This window comes from Melospiza georgiana, chromosome 2 (assembly GCF_028018845.1).
Source record: "Melospiza georgiana isolate bMelGeo1 chromosome 2, bMelGeo1.pri, whole genome shotgun sequence".
NCBI lineage: Eukaryota > Metazoa > Chordata > Aves > Passeriformes > Passerellidae > Melospiza > Melospiza georgiana.
The window spans coordinates 79,547,148-79,569,734 of NC_080431.1; the positions used below are offsets into that span (position 1 = coordinate 79,547,148).

Below are 22,587 nucleotides of genomic sequence, written 5' to 3' on the forward strand. Positions count from 1 at the left end.
AAGCACAGAACTGTACTACTGTCAGCTGTTTTAGCACATGTGGGAGCACTATCACTACTGAGCATCATTTGCCTGGAGATAGTTCTGAAGTGTTCCCACCTCAAGATTTGAGTTCAGAAAAAGTGAGAAATTACAGCACCGGCCCTGTCTGGTGAGAATAAACAGGATTTAAACAGTGCCAGTCATGCCAGGCGTGCTGTTTCACATTCAAGGCTTTCCAGCTGAAATGGCTTGTGTTTTCAGTCTTGGGTAGAAGAAGCTTTGAGGTGCTTGGCAAGAGCTGACTCTCTTCTGTTGAGATAGAAAGCAAAAGAGATCAAAGGAGATTGTGACTACATATAAGGAAGAAAAAAATCCCCAGTAAAAAAAAAAAATTAGATTTCCCATTTCAATGCTGCTATGGAAGCCCCAAAAAGTTGAGGAATCTCCATCCTTGGTGATGTTCAAAACTCACCTTGACAAGCTTCCCGAGGTGATTGTATTTATTTCTTTAACTGGGAACTCAAACGTAAATTTTGGTAATCGAGGTACCACAGTGATGGTGCCAAAGTAAACAGTCATGATAGCTTTGGTGAGTAATGTCAGGAGACAACCCAGAAACTTCCGTCTCCCATCTCTTGGGGCTTAGATTTACAGTAAAAATAATATGAGTGGTCTTTTCTGACTGCTTGGGATCTTCACAGTTTTATAGGGTTGAATCATTGAAAGACATTTTAATCCTCAGGAACTGTCACTTCTCAGTTTAAAATTTTCAGGACTTCCAAGGAGATAGAAATCATTCTACTAGCTAAGGAAATATATGCCTAAAAATAGGATATCGTAAGAGGTTTGACAGCTCGTACATGAGTGGCAAGTTCATGTACTTGGAGGAGAGAGAGGAAGAGAAAGGGTATTTAAGGAAGTTCTTCAAAGGATCCTGTCCACAGAGGGTGTATTGCTTTGCAGTTGGATTTGGAGGAGTGTGGGGAATAGTGGATTCCATAGCAAAGAGAAGTAATCTTGCTGAAAGCAGTTTTGGAGCGGGTAACTAGCTGAGGCGGCCATGGAAAGGTGCTTGTGTGGACAAGAGGAGAGGGTGGTTGGAAAGTTGGGATGGTTTGAGGTTTCTGTTTACGTAGTTTGGTGTAGGGTAGAAGTAGTAGGAGAACTAAAGAATGAAAGATGAGCGTCTTTGGGTGTAGTCAGATTCTGTACACATCAAGTGCTTGGGGGAAGGGCAGGGCAGTGGTTAGCAATTTAGGGGCTTGGTACTCTTTAATTCACAGAGGCTAGTGCTTCCCTCCTACTCTCCCTTAAATGCTTCCATAATGTTCTCTCTATCCTTCATTGTGGAGTAAGCATTTTTCATTGAGGTGTGGAAGAGGCAGAAAAAAAAAATTTAAAAACCCAAAACCTAAAAAAAAAAAAAAAAAAGTTACCTTTTTTATCTGCTAAATCACAACCAGCTTTTTGATTTAGCCACAGTTTATTTTGAGAAAAATAATTGCCAGCCTAATCCAGACAAAGGCTGCATGATTCCTCTTGAAGAGCAGTGTAACTTTGGTGGGATACAGAGGAAACCAGGATAAGACAACCAGATGTTGTAAGAGAGATGTGCAGGTGAGGAGGGCAGCAGAAGAACAATTGATTTCCTTGGAGCCAGAAATTGTTTTGTGTCTGGTTTTGTGTACAAGGGATTTTTTTTTAGTTATATCTGTTTTGTGGTAATTTCAATGCTTTGGTGTGAGATCCAGCAGCCAAAGTGTATCTGGGTTCTGTTTTCTGCTCTGTGACTCCGACATTATGTGACATGAGAATATCTGAATTGCGAGCTGTTTTCAAGCCTTCTGCAGATAAATGAGGTCCCTTGACTGAAATGAAAGTATTCTTCAGTTTGTTTGACCTCTGTTCCTGCATTTGCTTGCCTTCATTATGAATCCTTATAAGTCCCCATCTCTTAGAATTTCACTGGTTCAATAAAAAACTTACAGATATTATAATATTATAGCTTTCCAGTACAAATGGTGAGTATTTATGTCTCCATGTAGAGGTGTCTTGCAGGCTTGATTTTGGTGTGCCCAGTCTTAGTTTTGGTGGCTCAGGCAGCATCTTTACTCCTTTTCCAGGAGACTGCTATTGTGTGCTTGGGTAGTTGTTTCTGTAAAGAAGGACTTTCTGACTTTTCACCCTGAAATTTTCTCCTCTTTGCAGTTGCATCCAGTGGTGTTTTTATTCTGTGATGTGTTGTGTTGTATACATTCTTCGTAAAGTAATAAGCAGTGCCTGTATCCATCCTCACATTTAATCTTAATTTTTTCTCAGTAATAGTTAATGATTTTATTTTTCTCTTTCCTCAGAAGGCATGGACCAAAACTTTTGCCTCTTGCTGAGATTCCTTTAGTTTCCCTACATTTTAGTGATGCCCAGAGTGCCTTTGGTTCATCTGTCTTGGGTGCTCTAGGTTCTCACTGGGAGCAGCAGAAGAGAGAGCTGTTCCATCCTGCCCAAATTTCTCTTCCTCTCCAGTAAAGCAAATCTAATGGCGCTCTGCTTTTTCTCATATTCCCCAGGCTGCTTTTTCCTCTGCTATGCCCAACTTGCTCAAATCCCCCACTGCAAGGTTTTCAGATAATTGCACTGAGGCTGCCCCTTTTAATTACAAATCTTCCCCCTTCCTCCCCTCTTTCAGCCAAGTTATTGAGCCATTTCTGTATATTGCCTGAGACATTTTTCTTTCTCCTTAGCTACGCTTCACTGTCTCACTGAAGACATTGGAGCATTTTCAGTGCTCTGCTCAAAGAGCACCTGAAGAAAAAAACATACTGGCTTTTTGCATGCAACCTACATATTACTGTGATATTTCTCTGTTGGGCTGAGAATTGGACAGATGGAGCTAGAATTACCTTGCTTAGCAAAATTGTTATGCTGTATTGATCTAATGCAGTGCTGGATTAGGCTACATGCTGCTCCCTTACTGTAAGATAAGCTTTTATGTCAGGTTCTTAATGGTGGTGGTAGAGTTTTATTTTGATTTTTTTCCACTTAAGATAATAAACTTGGACTTGTGTGCTTTTTCTGACTCTAATGCAGGCTCCCTGTTTGACCTTAAATATCACAGCGTTTGCTTCCTCATGTACAACATATCAATGGGAAAAATACTGTCCAACTTAGTAGTGTTGTGCAGTCATATGCTTAAAGGGACAAATGCCTGCATGTGAAATGCAGCACAAGTGTGTCAGCTGTGCAGATTTGTGTTGGCAAAAACTCTCCTGTCATGGCTACTGCCCTGCAGAATCCTTAAAAGGCAAAGTGTAAACTACAAGAGACACAATTCGAAAAGCATACAGGGGAAATGGAATAGACACCTTCCAAGAAACATTGCCAAAGATGCAGAAAGGATCAGGACTTCAGTAATAGTACAGCCTATACTGTGGTAGAGATTAATGTTGATTTGGGAGCCACACCGTCCCTGATGCCATGAAAGTCTCAAAATCTGTGTGTTCTGGCAGTGCAAAAAACACCTGTGACTGACTGAAGTCTTGAGGGATGAGTATATGGAAAATACTGGGTCTGTGCTACTCCTTTTTAACCCATATCTTGGAAGTAGTAAATGATGGAATGGGTGTATAAAAACTGTCAGTTTTGTGTTAGAGTGACCTGATTTCTGTTTCTACCTTCTGTTTTCTCCTAAACAGCATTTCTCTGCGAAGACCTCTGTGCTTTAATTTGGAAAGGTATTAAAACACTCCAAGGAATCTCAGACTATTTCAAGAGAGTGGTGTGTGCTTGTTGAAGATGGTGGTATTTACAGAGAATCTTCATGGATTCTAATGCTGGCATCAGTGCAAGAAGAGTGTCGGGAATGGGTTGGCTCTGGATGGTCTTCTTTTTTCATCTAGTCACCTCATTAGAAGGTAAGAACAGATGTTTCACATCATCTTTAAAGTGTTTTCTGTAGAGGTTAAAAAAAAAAAAAGTGTGCTCTCCAGTATGCTTATATCCTAGTTCAGATGAGCATTGAGCACATGTCTTTCTATTTGATGGTTGATCACTATCTCTTGGGATTTAAAAAGTTATTAGTATTGTTTCTGGTGGGAGAGGCAAACCCTCTTGTGAAGGATCATTAGTGAGCATTACTACTAATTATCTCAGAAGTGACTGCCTCAAAGAATAAATTTTTTTTATCCAGGAATAAGCTCCTTGTTTATGCTTTGTGTGTGTTTGATTCTTGTGTTTCTCTTCTTGCAACATGTTTGCTTTGTGAAACAATCTCTGGACGTTTATACCGTTGGAGAAGACAGCACCCACTGGGCTGAAATCAAGAGTTTTTGTCTCACCTCTGAAAAACTTGCCTCAAATAATAGATAGGAGAGGATGTTTTGCATTAACAAGAAGAGGCAGTCCACATTCAGCCAGCAGAGAGGAGGGAGAAAGCACTGGAGGCAGAGTAGGGAAAAGGTAGGCAGGGGAAAAGAGGTGCCAAGAAAATGGTAGAAGAAAGAATAGATGGTAGAAGGGAGGGCGATGAGAGCAGGAGATAAGATGGGAGCTGTGGAAGAGAGTTAGAGAAGGGCAGAGGTACTGTAAACAGTCCCCTTGTTTGTTCCAAGAATATTCTTGCAGCTACATGTGCTCAGTGAACTGTACTGCTTTGTGATGAATGTTCATCTCTTGCATTTCTGAAAGCCACTGAAAGAGGAGAGGAGGGAGAGATGGAATCAAAGGGAAGCAAGGAAAGACCTAGAGGAAAGGAAAGGAGTATTGTGTGAGATCTAACAAAAAGAGGAAAGCTTGTTAAAGCATCCCTTCTCTTAATAGGAGGGGAATACAGTGTGTGTGGGAAGTTCAGAGGCTAAATAATTTATGTAAGATTATAATACAAATTCTTAAATCTCCGAAATTCTGTGAATTGCTGATTTTAAAATTGTATTAAAAATTACTGTGTAATTCCTTGTGTAACTGGTATAGAAATGAGATAGAAATTCTCTCTGCAAATATGAAGTAACTGAGTGATGCCTGTACAAATGAGCATTTTTTGAATTCAGTGCTCAGTCCTGAAAGTTTGTAAAGATAAAAAGAGTTTCAAAAGCACTGTGTGATACAGCTTCACAGATCACATAGTTGACCTGCCTGGATTAAAATAGGACAGTAAAATTCTGCCTGTGGAGAGGAAACAGTAAAGGTGTCCATGAGCTGAACTTCAGCTCTCAATTCAGGGTCAAGGGAGTCAGCATCTTCATTGTGACTGTACTGCATGGTCCTAAGTTTGCACTTTAAAGCTGATTTGCATCTCAGAGGTAAGTATTTTTGTTGTGGTCAAAAGTCAAATAAAAATTATATGGTAGGGGAGGAAAGTCTGATGATAACTATGTGGAAAACTTTGCTTTAGTGCAGAGTTGTCCATAAGGAAGAAAAAAGGCCCATGGCTTGTTTGTTGACTCATTATATACAGCAGAAACTTGAAATTCAGGTTTCAGATTTAAGTTGAAAAATATAGGGAATATCCAGTGTGGTCTTCAGTTTTTGTAGAGCTTCTTAGAAGTTTTAGATGGTGTTTAAAACACATTTCACCTCCAACTAAAGAGAGTTGACTGAATGGGAAAATGAATCAATCAGTTCTTCCTAGTGTTTCTCGGGCATTTGAGTTAAAGTCTGAATGTAAATCACATTCTGTCTCAAACTAAATGTTGTTCAAACTTTGAAATTTTCTAAACCTTAATGTTAATCATTAAGGAAAGAGGGAGAAGCTGTAGAGAGGGGAAGTAGTCAAAAGATTCAGACTATCTTCATATGCATTATGAAGAGAGCAAATACTTAGGCAGAATGCCTCTCAGATAGAAAGAAGACAGCATGCTTTTACAGGACCTAATGGGACTTTAAACACCCTCATGACTCAAAAGTGAAGAAGTTCTTGTAAGCAATTGAAATGATTTTGTTGGTATTGGTTTTAATGCATAAAAAGGAGGCATTAGGCTCAATTTATTTAATATAGCTCTAGTATTTGGACACACTGATTTCACCAGGAATGAGCATGTCTGTGCAAAGTTTTCTAGACATGATTTTTACACCAAAAAAAAGCCTGAATGGAAAGTTGAGGGAAGACTGGTTTGAAAACAGAAAACATTTATATATGGGGGGGGGGGGGGGGGGGGGGGGGTTAGCTTTATAAAAGGAAACACAATTGCACAGAAGTTTTCATTAAGATCACATTTCTCAATGTTTATAGCTCTGCAAGAGTTTTTTGAGGATTTGATTTTGAGAGCATTACTTTTGAACTACACACTGGGTGAAATAATGGATTTTTCCTTTTTCTCAAAGCTACATAAAGAAATACAGTATTTTATTTCTTTAAAAATCTACACTTGTATGTAATTACAGTTTATCACTGAAAATTTAAGTTAACATTTTAGGTTAACCTTTCTGACTTTAAAAGTTTGTGAAGCATAGAATTTAAGAATGCATGATGGGCTGCAGTCAAGACAGGTGAGAGCAAGTGATAACTTGTTAATGAAATAGCTCTTGCTAGGGCACTGAGATCAATTTTATGTGGAATATTGGTTTTGCTTTGATGGAGTTCTAAATGTCTACAGCTGTAAACACAAGCAGAGTTCATTTTGTAGAACTCATTAAATATGTTCCAGAGGAATGATGTGTTCTGTCTGTAAGTGATTGCATTTATTTTACAACAAGCTCTCAAGCCTGCAGAATCCCTGGACAGTCTTTTTAAGTGTCTTCCAGAAATTCAAGACATAGAGACAATAATTCTTCTGCTTTGGTAAAACCTCTTTGCATTAAGAGTATCTCTTTGGCAAAAGGGAATATGGAAGAAAAAAGGTAGTGAGGTCAGACATTTCATTTTTCCCCTATTTTTTCTACTAGCTGGTTGTTGTCTTGGGCTGTTGAAAATAATATATTGATTGCTCAAACTGGCTTGCCTTTGAAGTGGAGGAGAATATGCCTTCCTCAGAGGGAATCTTCAGAGCAGAGTGAAAAATACCACTCTCTTTTGGTTTATTATATGCAGTTTAGTATATACAGAAAAAGGTTTAAATTAATGTCATTTTACTTCAGGGGGAAAAAAAAAGTGAAATTAACTTTTTAGTTTGATTGCTTGTGATTCACATGAGCTAAAAATCCTAGCAAGTATTTTCTTCACAGTGCTTTCCTGGTGCTCTCCTGCATGCCAAAAACTTTGCTACATGCTTGGAAAGCCCAGGGTAGAGGAATATCCTGTTGTAGGCATGCAGAACGTGAATAAGACCTGGCTGGATGTGCAGCCTGTTTGTGAAGGGGGAGCAGACAGGGGTTTATCCTTCTGGTCAGTCTCAGCAGCTCCGTTTGATTCATTTCCTTCCATAATAGATTCCTGTGTAGTTCCTGTGCTAGGGACATCCCTGTTCCCAGGTTTGCACCATGCCCTGTGTTAAACCTGTTCCCAATCTGCTGCTTGGAGGCCAGTAGGACAGGAGAGACTATTCATGCTGCAACCAACACTGTTTATATTCAAAGCTAATTAAAGCTGCAAAGAACAGGAATTGCATTCTTGTAATGCAGGGTCTCTGGGAATTTCAGTGTATGCCTTGGTATAACTTTGGAAAAAATAAGCTCACTTCTTAATGTCTGGGAAGAAAAGCAAGCAGGAGAATGTAGATAAGCATTAAAAGTCACGCTGTGCTGCACTGAAAGTAGCTGGTTTGATGGCAGTGGCAGTTAGACCCAAGTTCTAGACTTAATAGTGAGTGTTTGGAGAATGAACTTCTTAAGCTGTGGAAGAGTAGATATTATATTGTATCTCTAGGAAAGTTGTAGATAGTAATTTAACTGGATTTCATATGCAAAGTTGGACCTTTTTTAATTTTAATTTCTTGATGTCTGCATTTTCTGACATCAGTAGTAGTGCAACATGCTAATCTCAGCAGTTTCCTCAGAGCTTTAACAAAAGAAAGGGGCTGGGGAAGAGAAAAATACACAATCATTCATAAAGCTTAGAAACTGTGTTACCTTGCAAAAAGCTGTGTACTTCCATATCCTACAGCATTTGGCTGTCATTTCTCTCTTTCACAGATGGTACATAACTCCTGGTTGGAGTGTGAGAATTCCTCCTTGCAGATGACAACTTTGATATTCTGATAGTGTCAGCATTTTGCTCTGACAGAGCAAGCAGTTAAATTACATTATACTTCATGGAACTTACTAAACACATATCCCATTGATTCCAAATAGCTTTTCTAAAATTAATTGCATTTGAGAAGTAACATTACAGAAGTAACACGGGATCATTCATTGAAGGATTGACATTATAGCTTTATACAAGAAAAAATTTGAACTCATTTCTCTCATATAGGTTGGCTTTTTATATATATTCTCTTATATTAGGAGGCATATTCTATAATTCTGTAGCTTGTTTTTTTGTATTAAGTCATTGCAAATCTTTAAGACATTTTCTTTTAAAAAACAACATCAACCTTTGTGTTGGATAGTTATGAACAACTAGGATTTTTTAGGCTATTTTTGGTTGGTTTTTTACTTGTTTCATCAACTCATTTTTTAAGAAAGGAGTACTTACTATGGTTGCATATGCCATTAGCTACTGATATATTATTTACTTCACCACAATTGCTGTTTAGTTTTGGAAGACATTCTATTGTATTTAGGGCTTCCCAAAGGTTTCACCCTATTTTGTCTCCAAATGATTGACCCAATGAATAAATATATTTGTTTATATGAGTGATAAAAACTTCTTGATAAAAGTGTTCTCTCCCCATGCTTAAAGGAGCACATAGGAACAGTGAAAGGCAGGGGACCCTCAATAACCTAACAGAGAAATAAGTGCCCTGACCCAGCTTCTCCCAGAGCTATCACAGGAGTGTGATCAGTCCATGGAGTGGGAATGAGCCCATTAAGTTAAATCAGTGGAAGTGCTCTCTGGAGCACCTTTCAGATTGAAGCAGATTATTGCCAGCAAGGGGCAGGGTGTTTATTGTGGGGTGTAGGGAAGATAATCTGCAAAATTTATTGTGGGTTGTTTAGGGGAGTAACTGTAGGTGTGGAAAGGGAGGATTAAGTGTGAGAAAGTAGAGAGATAAGGGGCCAGTCACATACACCAACTGCAGGTCAGTATGGCTGTCAGGCATCTGATCACTACAGTCTGTCCTATCTTCTTACTAAATTCCATTTTTCACCAGTTACCTGGGTGAAGGGGCTTTGTTTTTGTGTGTCTGTGTGTGTCTGTGTGTGTGTCTGTGGGTCTGTGTGTGTCTGTGTGTGTGTGTGTCTGTCTGTCTGTCTGTGTGTGTGTGTGTACATTTATATACCAGCAACTGGAGCTGAACCACAGCTCAGAGTGGCCCATGAGTCAGTGCTACCAGCAGCTGAAGATCATGGAATGGATGAAAAGCAAGTGCTAGGAACTCAAGGTGGACCACAGGTCACAGGATCTGTGCATCTGTGATGCAAGCAGCCAGCAACTGGAGTGAGTGAGCTTGAATTGGTGAGTTTGTGATCTCTATAGCAAGCCCGACTAGCTTGCTGGTGGAGTTAGTGGGTTGGGAAGGCAGGGAAAGAGCAGAGTCTGGAGGAAGAGTGAGACACCAGTTTAAATGTGTGTGTCTCTATGAGTGAGACGAGCAGAGGGTTTTATCTAGTGAGGGAAGAACTATGAGGAGCTCCAGGTCGGGTATTCTGGTCACCATGAATTCCAGGGGTTCTTTGAGAGTACTGTCTATGTGTTGTGTATCTCAGTGTACCCAGAGACAATATGATCCCAGGGCAGCTCCTGGGTAGGCAGAGTGTCAAAGACCACTTCATGGAGAGATCCACAGAATAGCAGCTCAGGAGAGCAAGCACCCAGGGCTAGCTGCTGGGTAGGCTGCACCCTTAAAGCCATATAGCAGGGGATCCATAGCATGCCTCTGTGTGTGTGAAGGGGTGTACAGACAGTGAGTGAGCTTGTCTGGCTGCTCACACCAGGAGTGAGCTTCAGCTGAGCTTCAGGTAGCAGCAGGTGGAGAGACCGCAGATCCAGAGGTCAGGAGGCTAAATCTTTAAGGACAGTTATTGCAGAGATCCACATTGTATACAAATGCATATATATTTCCCACTAGCAGACCTGAATCCTGACCAACCAGAAAGGGGAGCAGGATGAGGCCATTGGTGGTGCTGTTTCTGTTTGCATGACTGGTGAGTGTTTCTGCCTGTGTTGATCTTTGTGGCTGGCCATTCATAGATGTGCAGTGCCTGGATATGTTTGTGTGTGTGCCTGTTGGGAATACCCACCTAACCCTGCTATTGGTTGTGCCTGGGGCCACGGAGCTGCAGCAGCCTGGCTTGTGTGAGGTTACTGGATTTGACAGCTCCTAACACTATTTTTGCATAAGCCCAGGGAATGCTTTCTCTTCCCAGCCTTCTTAGAGAGCATTCACACACTTCCTACTTTTTCAAGGAATGATCATGGAAGGCAGAATAAGCTCAGAAATGTTTCAGTTCTTTTCAAATCTGTTAAGCAAGCAAGTTTTGCTGCTTGAGGCATTCACTCCATAGCAAAGCAAACTCTCTGACTGTTACCTTTTACCATAGTGCCCTTTGCCTTCTATCAGTGTACATTTGGATATACTCAGAATTCAATTGGACAAGGTTTGGAGCAGCCTACTGTAATTTAGCCTGGCCTTGAGCGGGGCGGGGTGTTGGTTAAGATGACCTCTGTACCTCCCTTCTAGCTTGTTTCATTCTGTGATTCTACAGTTTTAGTAGCAGATTCTCATCACACAGGTAAAGGGATTCTTTTACTCTCTTCTCAGGATCGACTCACTTGTCTGTGGCTGTAGTTTGCAAGGCTTTGGTTGTATAATTCCCTCTTGCACCACTGCACTGTTAAGACACCAGGGGCAAATATTCTTCAATCCAGAAAGCTGTTAGGCCATCTCTGCCTCCATGAAGGTTGTCTAAGGGTCAGTCATCCTTGGGTAAATTGCCATCCTCTTGCATCAAGGGATCATTTTGTCTGTAACACAAGCGCTTAATAGTCTTGCTTGAAAGTACAGGCAGACCAAAATGTAAAAATTATTAACGTGCCTATTCTGAACAGCCTGATCTGTAATAGCTTCCAGCCTCTGCCCAGTTTTTCTGGATGTTGACATTATAGCATAATGTAGCCCAAGAGATTGGTTTGTGATGTAAATACAGAATAGTACGAGCTGAAGTATTTGGGATTTTTATTTCACCTTTCTGTCTGGCAAGAGCTGAGAATACTCAAATGAGAGTTAAGATTTTGCAGAGTGTAATGAACCCATTTGACTCTTCTGTAAAAAGTGATGGTTTTTTGGTTGGTTTTTTTTTTTAGTTTAGAGAAGAGAAATATAGGAGAATCTCTCATTAGTTGTTTTTATCTTCCTTGAAGTAAAATAGCAGTTGTAATATGCAATTGGAATATCATTATTCAAAACTGAGATTAAATCAGGAGTAGAAAAAGAATTGTAGAATTATCGTAATTTCACGTGTTTCAAAGCCTCTAGGTTGCTCAGATACCTTGCCTATTCCTCATTTTTAATGCAGAGTAGAATATTGCTCCAATGATACCCTGAGATACCTGAATCAGTGTTGCCCCTAGCAGCATCGTGGGCTGGATTGAGACTGAGTCTAACCTGATGTTGCAAGACCCTTGATTTTGAGCAATATTGAAAGGGTATAAGTCATTTTTCTTCCAAGGTGATAAATTCAACTGAACAGATAATTTCTGTTGGCACTGAAGAGGAGCAGAATACTGGTGTGGCCCAGCCCAGTGAGGATGTGAAGTGCTATTTAGTCATCAGTGCTAATAAAGTGTCAGAGTGAAAGCTTATACCTGTACACATGTAGTCATTCATACTGTTAAATTATGAGCACAGCCATGGGTTTGTTTGGCCCATGCCAAATAATCTTATCACAAACAGGGGTTTGGATGGACTGAGGACCTTTCCTGGGAGGTGGTTTGGATGCAGCTGTGCACTTCTGTGGGGTTGGAATTTTTAGCCATGGGAACATGAACCATAGTGCTTGTTGTCCTCAGAGCTAGAGAGCTGTTTAACAGCTTGTTAGATTTATGAGTGTGCGTGCAGCTAGTGTGACTGGGGATGTGATTCCAGGCACACAGCCAGTAGGAAAGGGAGGAAGAACAAAAATAGTGAGGGACTTTTGGCTGTAGGTTGCAAAATGAGATTTATGCACACAAAATTCTTGTGTACTTTTCTTATTTTTCTAGTGGTTTCTGACTTAAAGTACTCACTGTGAAAGGGACAGTTCTGTCTGCTTCAGGCTGCCTATTTCTGTTTGCTTGTGAAATACTCACGTGCTTGGTAAATACTGCCTTGCTCACTGGTGAGAAGTTGTCTGGGGAATCTGCTTGACATGGCAGAGCAAGAGCTACTGAGCAAATCTTCTCCATTTCCTTTCTTCTCCATTTCTTTCTCACTTTCTGTATGGCTTTCCATGCCCTGATTAACTTTTCTCTATTTTACTTCTAGAGTTTCCAAGGGGTAGAAGTATTGTACTTTGGTAAATGGGAGACTCAGATCTGATTAGAAAAAAGTTCTTTCTGTCTTGAAAAATGGCCTTATGTATTATTTCAGCATATGTCTGGGATCCCAGTGGCAAAGTAATGACAAGACACTGTGCAATCCCTGTGCCAGACTGTGCAATTGAGAAGGTAATGGGCATGGGGGATACCAAGTTCCTCTGCTGCTAGGGCAGCCTAGGGCAGGCTGTGCCTCAGGGAGGCATAGGCCTTTTGCAGATGTTCTGCTGCTCAGAGGGGCTGTTGGAGCTGAGCTATCCTTGAGAATGGAGCTGCTCAGCATTTCCTGAGGTCCGTTACATAATTTTAGTGGGGTTATGCTTCGGCTGTAACCAGTAGTTCTTTCCAGTTTTGGCAAGCCAGGCCTCGTAGTTTGCACTGCTTTTGAATCAAGGAGCTGCATCCTCAGGGAGGTCTAAAAAGTATAAAATGTCTGTAGGAATACAGGGAATGTAGTTCAGGGACATTGGTGAAGGCTGAGGTCTGTATAAACTTGCTCATTTGATCATGTCTGCATTAGGATGAGTCTTTCCTTTCCAGTGATTAATGGGGAGTGAATCCCCAGGTGTATTGATAGGGATAGTGACATAAGCAATTCATAACTGGAAATAGAAAACATTGAGGATCTCTCTCCTACATAAAACATGGAACAATCATATTACTAAACCTTTGCAAGGTTTAATAATGGATCATGAACCTTATTTGTAAGCTGGCATTAGGTTTTGGGTTGGATTTTTTAATCTGTTTTTTGCAGGTTTTTTTTTTAAGTGATAAGATAGAAATATGAAAATCAAAATAAGCAAATAAAACTCCCCAGAATTTAGGAAAAACCAATTGATTTATACAGTATATATCAACACATGTAAATAACCTATTCACCTGAGTCATTTTCTTATTCTGTGTCCTAAATATACAGAGTGAAGAGTACATGCTTGCATACCACAGTGGTCTCAGACCCTGACATTCTCTTTTGGAGAATACTTTGTTTATAGTTTGGACTGTCAGAATCTCTTTTGTGTTTCTTTGTACCCAAGCAGAGAATAATTGCCCAAGAGCAGTCAAGGCTGATATCTGATCTGTCTGCAGTGGTAGATTCAATAACAATGGAAATGCAGACTAGTTGTGGGAATAAACTAGGCCTGTGAAGTTCTGCATGTACCCTACTCTTGAGCAGTGTAATAATGCAACAGATTATTTAATACTGTATTTCCTTATAATGTAATTATAATTCCTAATACTGTAATTATTTAATAATGTAATTCCCAACTCCAGAACAAAATCAATCCATTACAGGATCATCTGGGTCATAAACTCCCAAAGAAATTTGGTACCAGAGCTGGGAACAAACATGCTTTGGCCTTGTGTCCACACTTACATGTGCAGATACAATGGGCAGCCATAATTCTAATGAGAGTGGCATGCATTCATGTAGCTCATATTATGTCCCACCTTTTCCTTTCCAAAAAGAGTGGGGCCTCATCTGAACTGCTCATTATGATAACTCTGCACCATGCTGTCAGTGTGCTTATACTTTGCCTGGGAAAGTCTGGTGAGAATATTGCCAAGCCACTTGAGAATCATGAGTTAGCATGATTATGTGTCCAGTGCTTCTGCCTTTGTCTTGGCCTTTCTTAATTTATTAGTATGGACATAACCTGTCATATTTAGTCTCAAAACATGAATGTTTATTTTTGGTGTATGGAAGTCCTCTACAAGAAAATCTTGAGAGGAACAAATAAGATTTTAGTCTGACTTGGAATAGCACAGAATACTTTTTTTAATTTAATTTTTTTAAATACAAACAGAAATACTTCTGGATACAACTCAAGAGACCTCAGAGATTGGCTGGACTGCACATCCTTCTGACGGGGTAAGCATTTCCCTTGTCCCTCCTCTCGACTCCATGTCTGCTGGGAAGACATGCATGCATCTGATGAAGAAAGGGAAACTGAGAGACTTGGCTTATAGGTTTTGTACATATGAAGAATTTGAACACAGTGTGTTTTGCAAAGCCAGATTGTTAAGAGAGAAGGGTGCTGAGTAGGATGCTATTGCCACATCCTTATCCTATTCCTTCACCTCTGCTCCAGAAATACTAAAGAGTTCTACAGCCACCCCTCCATATAGAATAGAATAGAATAGAATAGAATAGAATAGAATAGAATAGAATAGAATAGAATAGAATAGAATAGAATAGAATAGAATAGAATAGAATAGAATAGAATATTTCCGTTGGAAGGTACCTACAACAATCACCTAGTCAAGCTGCCTAACTACTTAAGGGCTGTTGAACTATAAATGTTATAAAGGGCACTGTCAAATGTCTCTTAAACACTGACATGCTTGGGGTATTGACCACATCTCTAGGAAGCCTGTTCTAGTGTCTGACCACCCTCTAGGTAAAGAAATGTTTCCTGATGTCAGTTTTGAGGTTCCCCTGAGGCAGATTTGAACCATTCCCATGCATCCTATCATGGATCAAGGAGAAGGGATCAGCACTTCCCTCTCCAGTTCCCCTCCTCAGGGAGCTGCAGAGCAAGGGGGTCACCCCTCAGCCTCTCTTTTCTCCTAACTGGACAAACCCAGAGCCCTCAGCCACTCCTCCCAGGACACACCTTCCAGCCCGTTCTCCAGCTTTGTTTCCCACCTCTGCACACATTCAGAGACTTTCCCACCCCTCTGGAGTGGTGGTGCCCAGAGCTGCCCCCAGCGCTCCGGGTGAGGCCGCAGCAGCGCTGAGCACAGCGGGTGATGGATGATCCCCCTGTGCCCGGCTGTGCTCTGTGTTTGATGCCCCCAGGACACGGTTCCTGCCCTCTGGGCTGTGCCCTGCTGACCCTCACTGAGCTGCTGCTGCCCCCAGCACCCCCAGGGCCCTCCCTGCCAGACATTCCTGTCACAGTTTGTACTTGTGCCTGCACTTACTCCATCCCAGGTGCAGGATCTGGCACTTGTCCTTGTTAAGTTTTGTGCCATGAATGATTGCCCAATGCTCCCATGGTATACAAACATTTCAGTTGTGCTCCTGAGCTCTCCATGCTCCCAGGAGCAGCATACATGATCCCAGCTGGCAGTGCTGTCCTAAGTCTAGGCCATGCCAGTCTTTGGTTTATCTTCAGCTCTCCTGGTGGTATGCCCTTCCTTCATCAATTATAGATTAAATCTCCCAATCAGTTCCTCCAGTTTATTAACAAAGATGCATTTCTTTCATCAGAACGCTGGATCCTGTCATGTCCCAACACACCCTGTGTCTCAGAGATTCTTCAGTGGTTACGAACCCAAGCATTTTGGCAGAGGCACCAGTCCTGAAGCCAGTATTGGTGTCTCAGCATCATTTGTTTCTTTCAAATGTGCCTTACTGCTACTGGAAAGATTGAGAAAAACACTACCTGTACTTGCTCCTGATTTTTTTAACGTTTCATCCAGGGCCCTGAAAACTCTTGATCAACTTTTCACTTTTTGTTGGGACATCATTTTTACCCATGTGAAAAAGCAGGTGTGGATAGTAGTCTGAAGGCTGTACTGAGCTCTTCCATCATCTGGTGACATTGCTAAACTGGGGCCCAGGGAGACAGCACTTGACTGAAAAGATGTTCCGATGAGTAAAAGGGTGCTTCTGTTTCACACAGGAGGGAGTCACTAATGACCATAACTTGCTGTTGTTTCTTCTTGGCAAATGGTCTTAGTACAGATCTTAATTGTAAGAAGTTGGTTGGTCGGACTTTCATGAGAATGCTTGAGCAGGTTCCTTCTCTTCTATCTCAACTATGCACGTCCTCTGTCATATCCAGGGCCCTGTACCTATTGTGTAAAGCTTGTTGAGAGGGTAAGGAGGGTTTTGTCATACGGCTTTGTACAGGAGCCTGCTTCTACCCCTCCTTATCCCTCCCTTGTGCCTTCCTGCAGGCACAAACTCGATCTGGACCTGCCCCTGTAATGGCTGTGGTGATAAGAAATGTCAGAACACAGCTCTTGCTGTGGTAAAGCTACGTAGAAGGGACTTATGCTTTAATGTGTTCTCCAGAGAACAGTGTCTTTTGCTCTGTTTCATTTGTTTGTATCATTTGTTTTGTCTCTGGAGACAAGAGATGGGAAGATAGGAAGGAAGAAAGTGTGACTCTCGCATTTTAAGATTCTCAATGTCGTGTGGCCAAGTTTGCATGATTTATGTTTTCTGTCACAACAATTCTTACTTCAGAGCTTTGACTGCTCTTCTTTACAGGGTCATACTCTGTCTAGAAGGCTCTGCTGCACATAGCATAAACAAGTTCAAATTTCGTCATAGACATGGCAAGGAGAAGGGGAAGACAAAAACCTGTCCTGAATTTTTGGTGCAGTTGAATACTGAATCCATTTTTTTATTCCTATTTCTTTTTTCTCCTCTATATCCATTGTAGTGGGATGAGGTAAGTGTCCTGGATGACAAGAAGCGCCTGATCCGAACCTTTCAAGTGTGCAACGTGGCTGAACCAGGTCAGAACAACTGGCTGCGCACTCACTTCATAGAGCGGCGCGGGGCTCACCGCGTCCACGTCCGGCTCCGCTTCTCCGTGAGGGACTGCGCCAGCATGCGCACCGTGGCCTCCTCCTGCAAGGAGACTTTCACACTCTACTACCACCAGTCGGACGCTGACATTGCCTCTCAGGACATGCCGGAGTGGCGTGAGGGCCCCTGGACCAAAGTGGATACTATTGCAGCTGATGAAAGCTTCTCCCAGGTGGACAGCACTGGGAAGGTGGTCAAGATGAATGTTAAAGTACGTAGCTTTGGGCCACTCACCAAGCATGGCTTCTACCTGGCCTTCCAGGATTCGGGAGCCTGCATGTCCTTGGTGGCAGTCCAAGTCTTTTTCTACAAGTGCCCAGCTGTGGTGAAAGGGTTTGCCTCCTTTCCTGAAACGTTTGCTGGCGGGGAGAGGACCTCACTGGTGGAATCCCCGGGGACATGTGTACCCAACGCTGAAGAGACAAGCACAACGGGGTCCTCAAGTGTTCGGCTGCACTGCAATGGAGAAGGGGAGTGGATGGTGGCCATTGGACGATGTACCTGCAAGGCTGGCTACCAGCCTGTGGATGATGAACGAGCCTGCCAAGGTGAGGGAACTTTTTTCCTCTTCCCCTTAGGCAGCCATTTTTTCATTGGTTCTCTGTGTCAGCAATATTTGGCCCTAGCCAAAATTTCAGAGAGCTGGGAGAGAGAATAATTTTTCACAGAGATCGCCTTGTTTCACACATTTAACTCCTCAGACTGGAGTTGGAGTGACCATTTTTCCTGGTTTAGGAATGGTGTTCTTTAGTTTGGTATTGCCACTAAAACCATGCTGCCACTCACTCCCCCTCCAGTTGGAAACACAAAATACAAAGATCATCAGTTACGATAAGAACAGTTTACTGGAAACAGCAATGAGATAATAAAATGAACATAACAACAACAATATTAACAACAAAAGGTGTATGACAGATGATTTACATGGGAAGTGACAATAAACAAATACTGATCACATTGGTTCTTTCCAACACAGAAAGGTTTTCTCCCAACAGAAAGGAATACCCTTTTCCTGGAAGTGTGAGTGCCTTCCCTCCACCCCTGTCAATGATAAGGGTGGTGTAGAGTAACATCTGTTCCTGGTTACACCCCCACAGCCATGCCCACTCCCAGCTAATGCAAGAGATTGTCCTTGTCCTGGCCAAAACCAGGACACCACTGCTTGCTGCTAAGAATATGGTTGGAAGCTCCACTCAGGCCTTAGTTACTGCTGCCACCAGAGACAGCCTCTGAGGGTACTCACACAGATCTAGCAGGAGCTGTCACTAGCCAGATCTACTATAATTCCACTTATTTACCAAGAGGCAGCAGCATTAGAAGGAAGATGCCACATGGAGGAGAGCTGAGTCCAGAGCTAATACACTCTGTCCTAGTTATTTCGGGCCTTTTTGCTAATGTATAGTAATACAATAAAAAACAGGGAAAGAGCAGCAGCCTGATCATGGGAGAGGGAAAATGTGGCTCTGTGAGCTTGTCCTGACTAGAAAAAGCAGTCACAATGGTATCATCATTACCAATAATGTACTCTCTGTATTTCTGTGATATGCTTGTTGGAGGAAGTAGAGTACATTACATGTCACTCAGAAGTGATATTGGGCTAAAATCTGGCCAAGCCTGAGCACCCAGTCTAATGTCATGACTGTGTTCCTGTCTTAAGGTTAGGACAGTCCATTAGAGCAAACTGCTTATGCTGGTTGTGTAATTTGTGTGTGACGTTCTTCTGGTGCTTCCTTTGTTTCAGCATGCATCTACTCAAAATCTCTCAGCAGTTTAAAATGTTGCTGCGCTACACCTAGTACTCTAAAAGATAAATGTCATGTGGAACACAGTTTTGGCTGCAGACAAAATTTAAAAGTTGGATTTATTCAAACAATAGTTCAGCTTGGACCCGGAATGTACAAATACTCTGGTTAACACCAGAGTGCAAATGCAATGACTAATTAATGTTGTCAATATTACCTTAAATTCCTGCTTCATAAAGTGATTTGGGTCATGCAAAATAGCTTTATTAAAATACAGGTCATTGTACTGGAAACTTAAAAAGCAATTAAAATTGGTAAGTGCTTTTCACTTGTTTAAACTTTGAGAATAATTAAAATATGTGTGCCTTTTTATCCTGCTCATTCTGAGAGAAATGTAACTACATTCATTTAGTGCTGCTTCAGAGACAGTAAGCTCTGACAGAGCAGCTCTGTATGGCACTAAATTTGTTGTGTGCATCAGTAGCATGACGAGTTTACAGTCTAAAAAAACTGCCAGTCAATAATTTAGTTTCAAATAGTAGTCTTAAGCAGTCAAAAAAAAAAAAAAAAAGAAAGAATGAAAGAAATTTGGCTTGCCAAATAAAAACAAGGATTTTTTTTAAAAATATCTCTTCCGTTTTCCATAGTATTCAGTGAAAGCTGATACTTCCTTGCAGCCTCATTGTCACAGAAGCTGGAGACAGGTGAAAATGGTTAATATTATAAGGAATAACTCAAATAATGACAGTCTATCAAGCTACAAAAGTCAGTTCCTATAATTTACTTCCCGAGATTCCATGAGCAGCCTAGAGCAGCCAATGACAATCAGATATGAATCATAATGTTAAAGGGTATTCTTTCCTCCTCATGTTTTTTGTAAACTCCTCTGGCTTGATCATCATTCCCAGTCTCTTCTCCTGCTAACAACATGTTGCTGTCCTATGTGAATGAAGCCATACTTGGCTCGTGTTCCCTTGCTTGGTGTTCCTCTGTGTGGAGTCCTCTCCAGCCCTTCTCCTCTGTTCTTGTGTTCTCCTTCCCTAAGAACAGATGTCCACCCTGATACAGAGCAGCCACAGTGTTCTAGAGGAAACGCAGAACAAAAGCAATAGCTCAAGGGTAGATTTCTACTGATGATAATGCAGAGAGGTGTTCTTAATAAGACTGAAGAATCAACCAAGGATAAGAAGGAGAAGCAAGTTTCATTCTTACACTTCGGTAGAAAGAAGAGTGTGTGGGCATTGCCTTCCCCCTCACCATATGCAAGCCTGTGGAGTCCTTCCTGGACCAGCTGTTATCTCTTTATTTAGAGCAACAAATCTGCCAAGAGCCATTCTGAGCAGATAGATAGAAAGCCCTTCTTTTCCCCGTGCCCCCTATCATGATTTAAGGTTCTTTCTTTCCGTATTTTTATAAGACTGCCTGCTCTGTGTTACTATATGGCAGATTTCTCCAGCTAAATAGAAGAGTGAAACAGCAACCTTTAGCAAGCCCTTTGGGTGATGTGGGTGCAATCTGTGTGGGATTCACTTTTCACTTAATCTAATTAGACTTGTCATGCTGAACAGTCAAAAAAGAGAATGGCAGTTTACAGAGGAAAAAAGAAGCTTGGGACCTTAGTTCCTTTTCTTTCTGTAGATGTATGCACACAGGGTGCCTTAACATGCAAAATCATATAGGATTTAGATTACCAGGTGCTTTTGAAAATAGTATTTAGAATTTATGACGGGGACATTTTAAAAAATATTTTTAAATGACAATATAGAAAAAAATAGAAGAGGAATGACTGCCTGATATAGTACTAAGCTAACTTACAAATAAAGAAGGACAGAGCTCTGGATAGAGCTGAGCTGATTAGCCATGTGTGTGGCACCTCTGTACAAACATACTTAACCAGAGGCAGAAAATACCAGCCAGAAAGAGGAGGAGGTAACAAGTTTGGAGTGGAAAGCTTTAAGCTGAACTTGGGGGAGGAGGATAGGTGTTGGTTTAATGTTTGTTTTTGTTTTCTCATTACCCAAATCTATGTTAATCAGCAATAAATTAAATTTCCCCAAGCCAAGTCTGTCTTGCCTGTGACAGTAATTGGTAAACAAGCTCCCTGTCTTTATAACTTCTTTACCTCTGCCCACAAGTTTTCTTATCCAATTTTCTCCCTATATCTTGCTGAGGAGAAAGAGTTAGAGGGTGGGCATTTGGGTGTTTACCAAGGTTAGCCATCCACATGGCTGCTTCTCCTCTCTTCTTTCTCTGGATGTTTGTTTCTAAGAGTACTTAGCAAGCAAAAGGTCTGCCTGTCTTCTGTAGTTCATTTAAGGATTCCATAAAATTGCCCATGTCCTTTGATATATGCGGTCCCTTCTGATTGCAGAAGGAATCACATCTGTATTACTGATAACTACAGGAGCAAGCAACTGTGCATGGAGCTGTTGGAGGTCTCATTTGGGAAGAATATTGCATGATTATTTTTGTGTTACTAAAAAATGCCCTTTCTCATCATCTTGGATAAACCTTTTTCAGTGTGTGAGGCTAAAAGAATGTTAAGATTTATGTTAAAATAAAATATTAGATAGTCTGCTAAAAATATGCACATACTGGTAGCAAAGGGAAAAAAGAGCACAATAAGGTCTTCTTAAATTTTAATCACTTAAAGGATGCTTCCTTTAAAAGCACAGGATAATTTACGTTGCAGGGACTTGTGAAAGTCATCTGCTCCAACCCCATGCTCCAAGCAGGACCAAATTGGGTTAGGTCACTCAAGGCCTGTTCTACTCTAGTTTTAGTTATTACTGAAGATGAAGATTACACAATGTCCCTGGGCAACTGTTCCAATATTTGACAACACCCATGGTGAAATTCCTTTTTCCTATGCAGAAGAAGGTTTTAGTAAGATGTAGTAAGAGGTTATTACAGCTTCTGTCTGTTATCTCATGTTCTGCCACCTTGAGCCTACACCTTCATCATATCCTCCCATTACGTGCCTGATGACAGCCGTAAGCTCCCACCCCACAGCCTGCTCTGCTTCAAACCCAGTGTCTTAGCCTCTCCTGGGTAAGAGCTTTAATTTCAAGGTAAACTCACAGCTGACAACAATGTTTGGTGCCTTGATCTAGATTACCCTTTTCAATTTTTTTTTCTTCCATACTGCTCCCTTCATCAGCTCCTTGAGCCTCCTTCTGCTACTTGCACATACATTTTGGTGCTTTCAAGTAGTTTGCTTCTTTTCCTGTATCAAGTGCTTACTGTCTACTCATATTCTGTCCTACCCTGCCCAAATCTTTCCTCTCATGTTTTTGCCTTTTTTTTTCCTCACACAACCCATTCCCTGGCAGTTCTCCCACATATAATTAGGCAGTAATTGCTTCAGCTCCACCTCTTTTACCTAAAAAATCCCTTACTCAACTGATCTCCTATCAACAGTTAAGCAGGAAAGAGTTCTTCATTTATTTTATCTCAGTTGATTTGATGCTCTTCTTCAAGACTCAAAAGACACACTTTTCTCTCCTTATGTTTCTTTCATTTTCCAGTCTCTCTTCCCCACCCAAACAGTTGTAGTAAGTGTGAAACTCCAGATCAACCCAGGGCCCTATTGCATCACTGTGCCTGGCTTCTATTGCAGGCTGATCCCACCTTATTCAGAACAAGATGCACAGTAGCAGTCGCTGTGGAATAGCCTGGCCCAGTAGGAATTTACAACCACCATAAGCAAGCCATAGGTATATTTATGGGAAGGGGAGGGGGGAAGAAGTGTTTTGTCTAAAAGACACTACAGT

General features: G+C 41.3%; 1 protein-coding gene across 2 annotated transcripts in view; it reads left to right on the forward strand.

Annotated features, from left to right (window-relative positions):
- The window catches only part of EPHB6 (EPH receptor B6), a 66,447-nt gene that overhangs the window by 14,903 nt on the left and 28,957 nt on the right, over window positions 1-22,587 (forward strand). For both annotated transcript variants that reach the window (XM_058045394.1, XM_058045393.1), the window contains exons 2-4: window positions 3,675-3,893; window positions 14,332-14,396; window positions 16,924-17,620. In XM_058045394.1, the coding sequence (XP_057901377.1) occupies window positions 3,800-3,893; window positions 14,332-14,396; window positions 16,924-17,620 (856 nt within the window). In that variant the 5' untranslated portion in view covers window positions 3,675-3,799. The remainder of the gene's footprint in view (window positions 1-3,674; window positions 3,894-14,331; window positions 14,397-16,923; window positions 17,621-22,587) is intronic.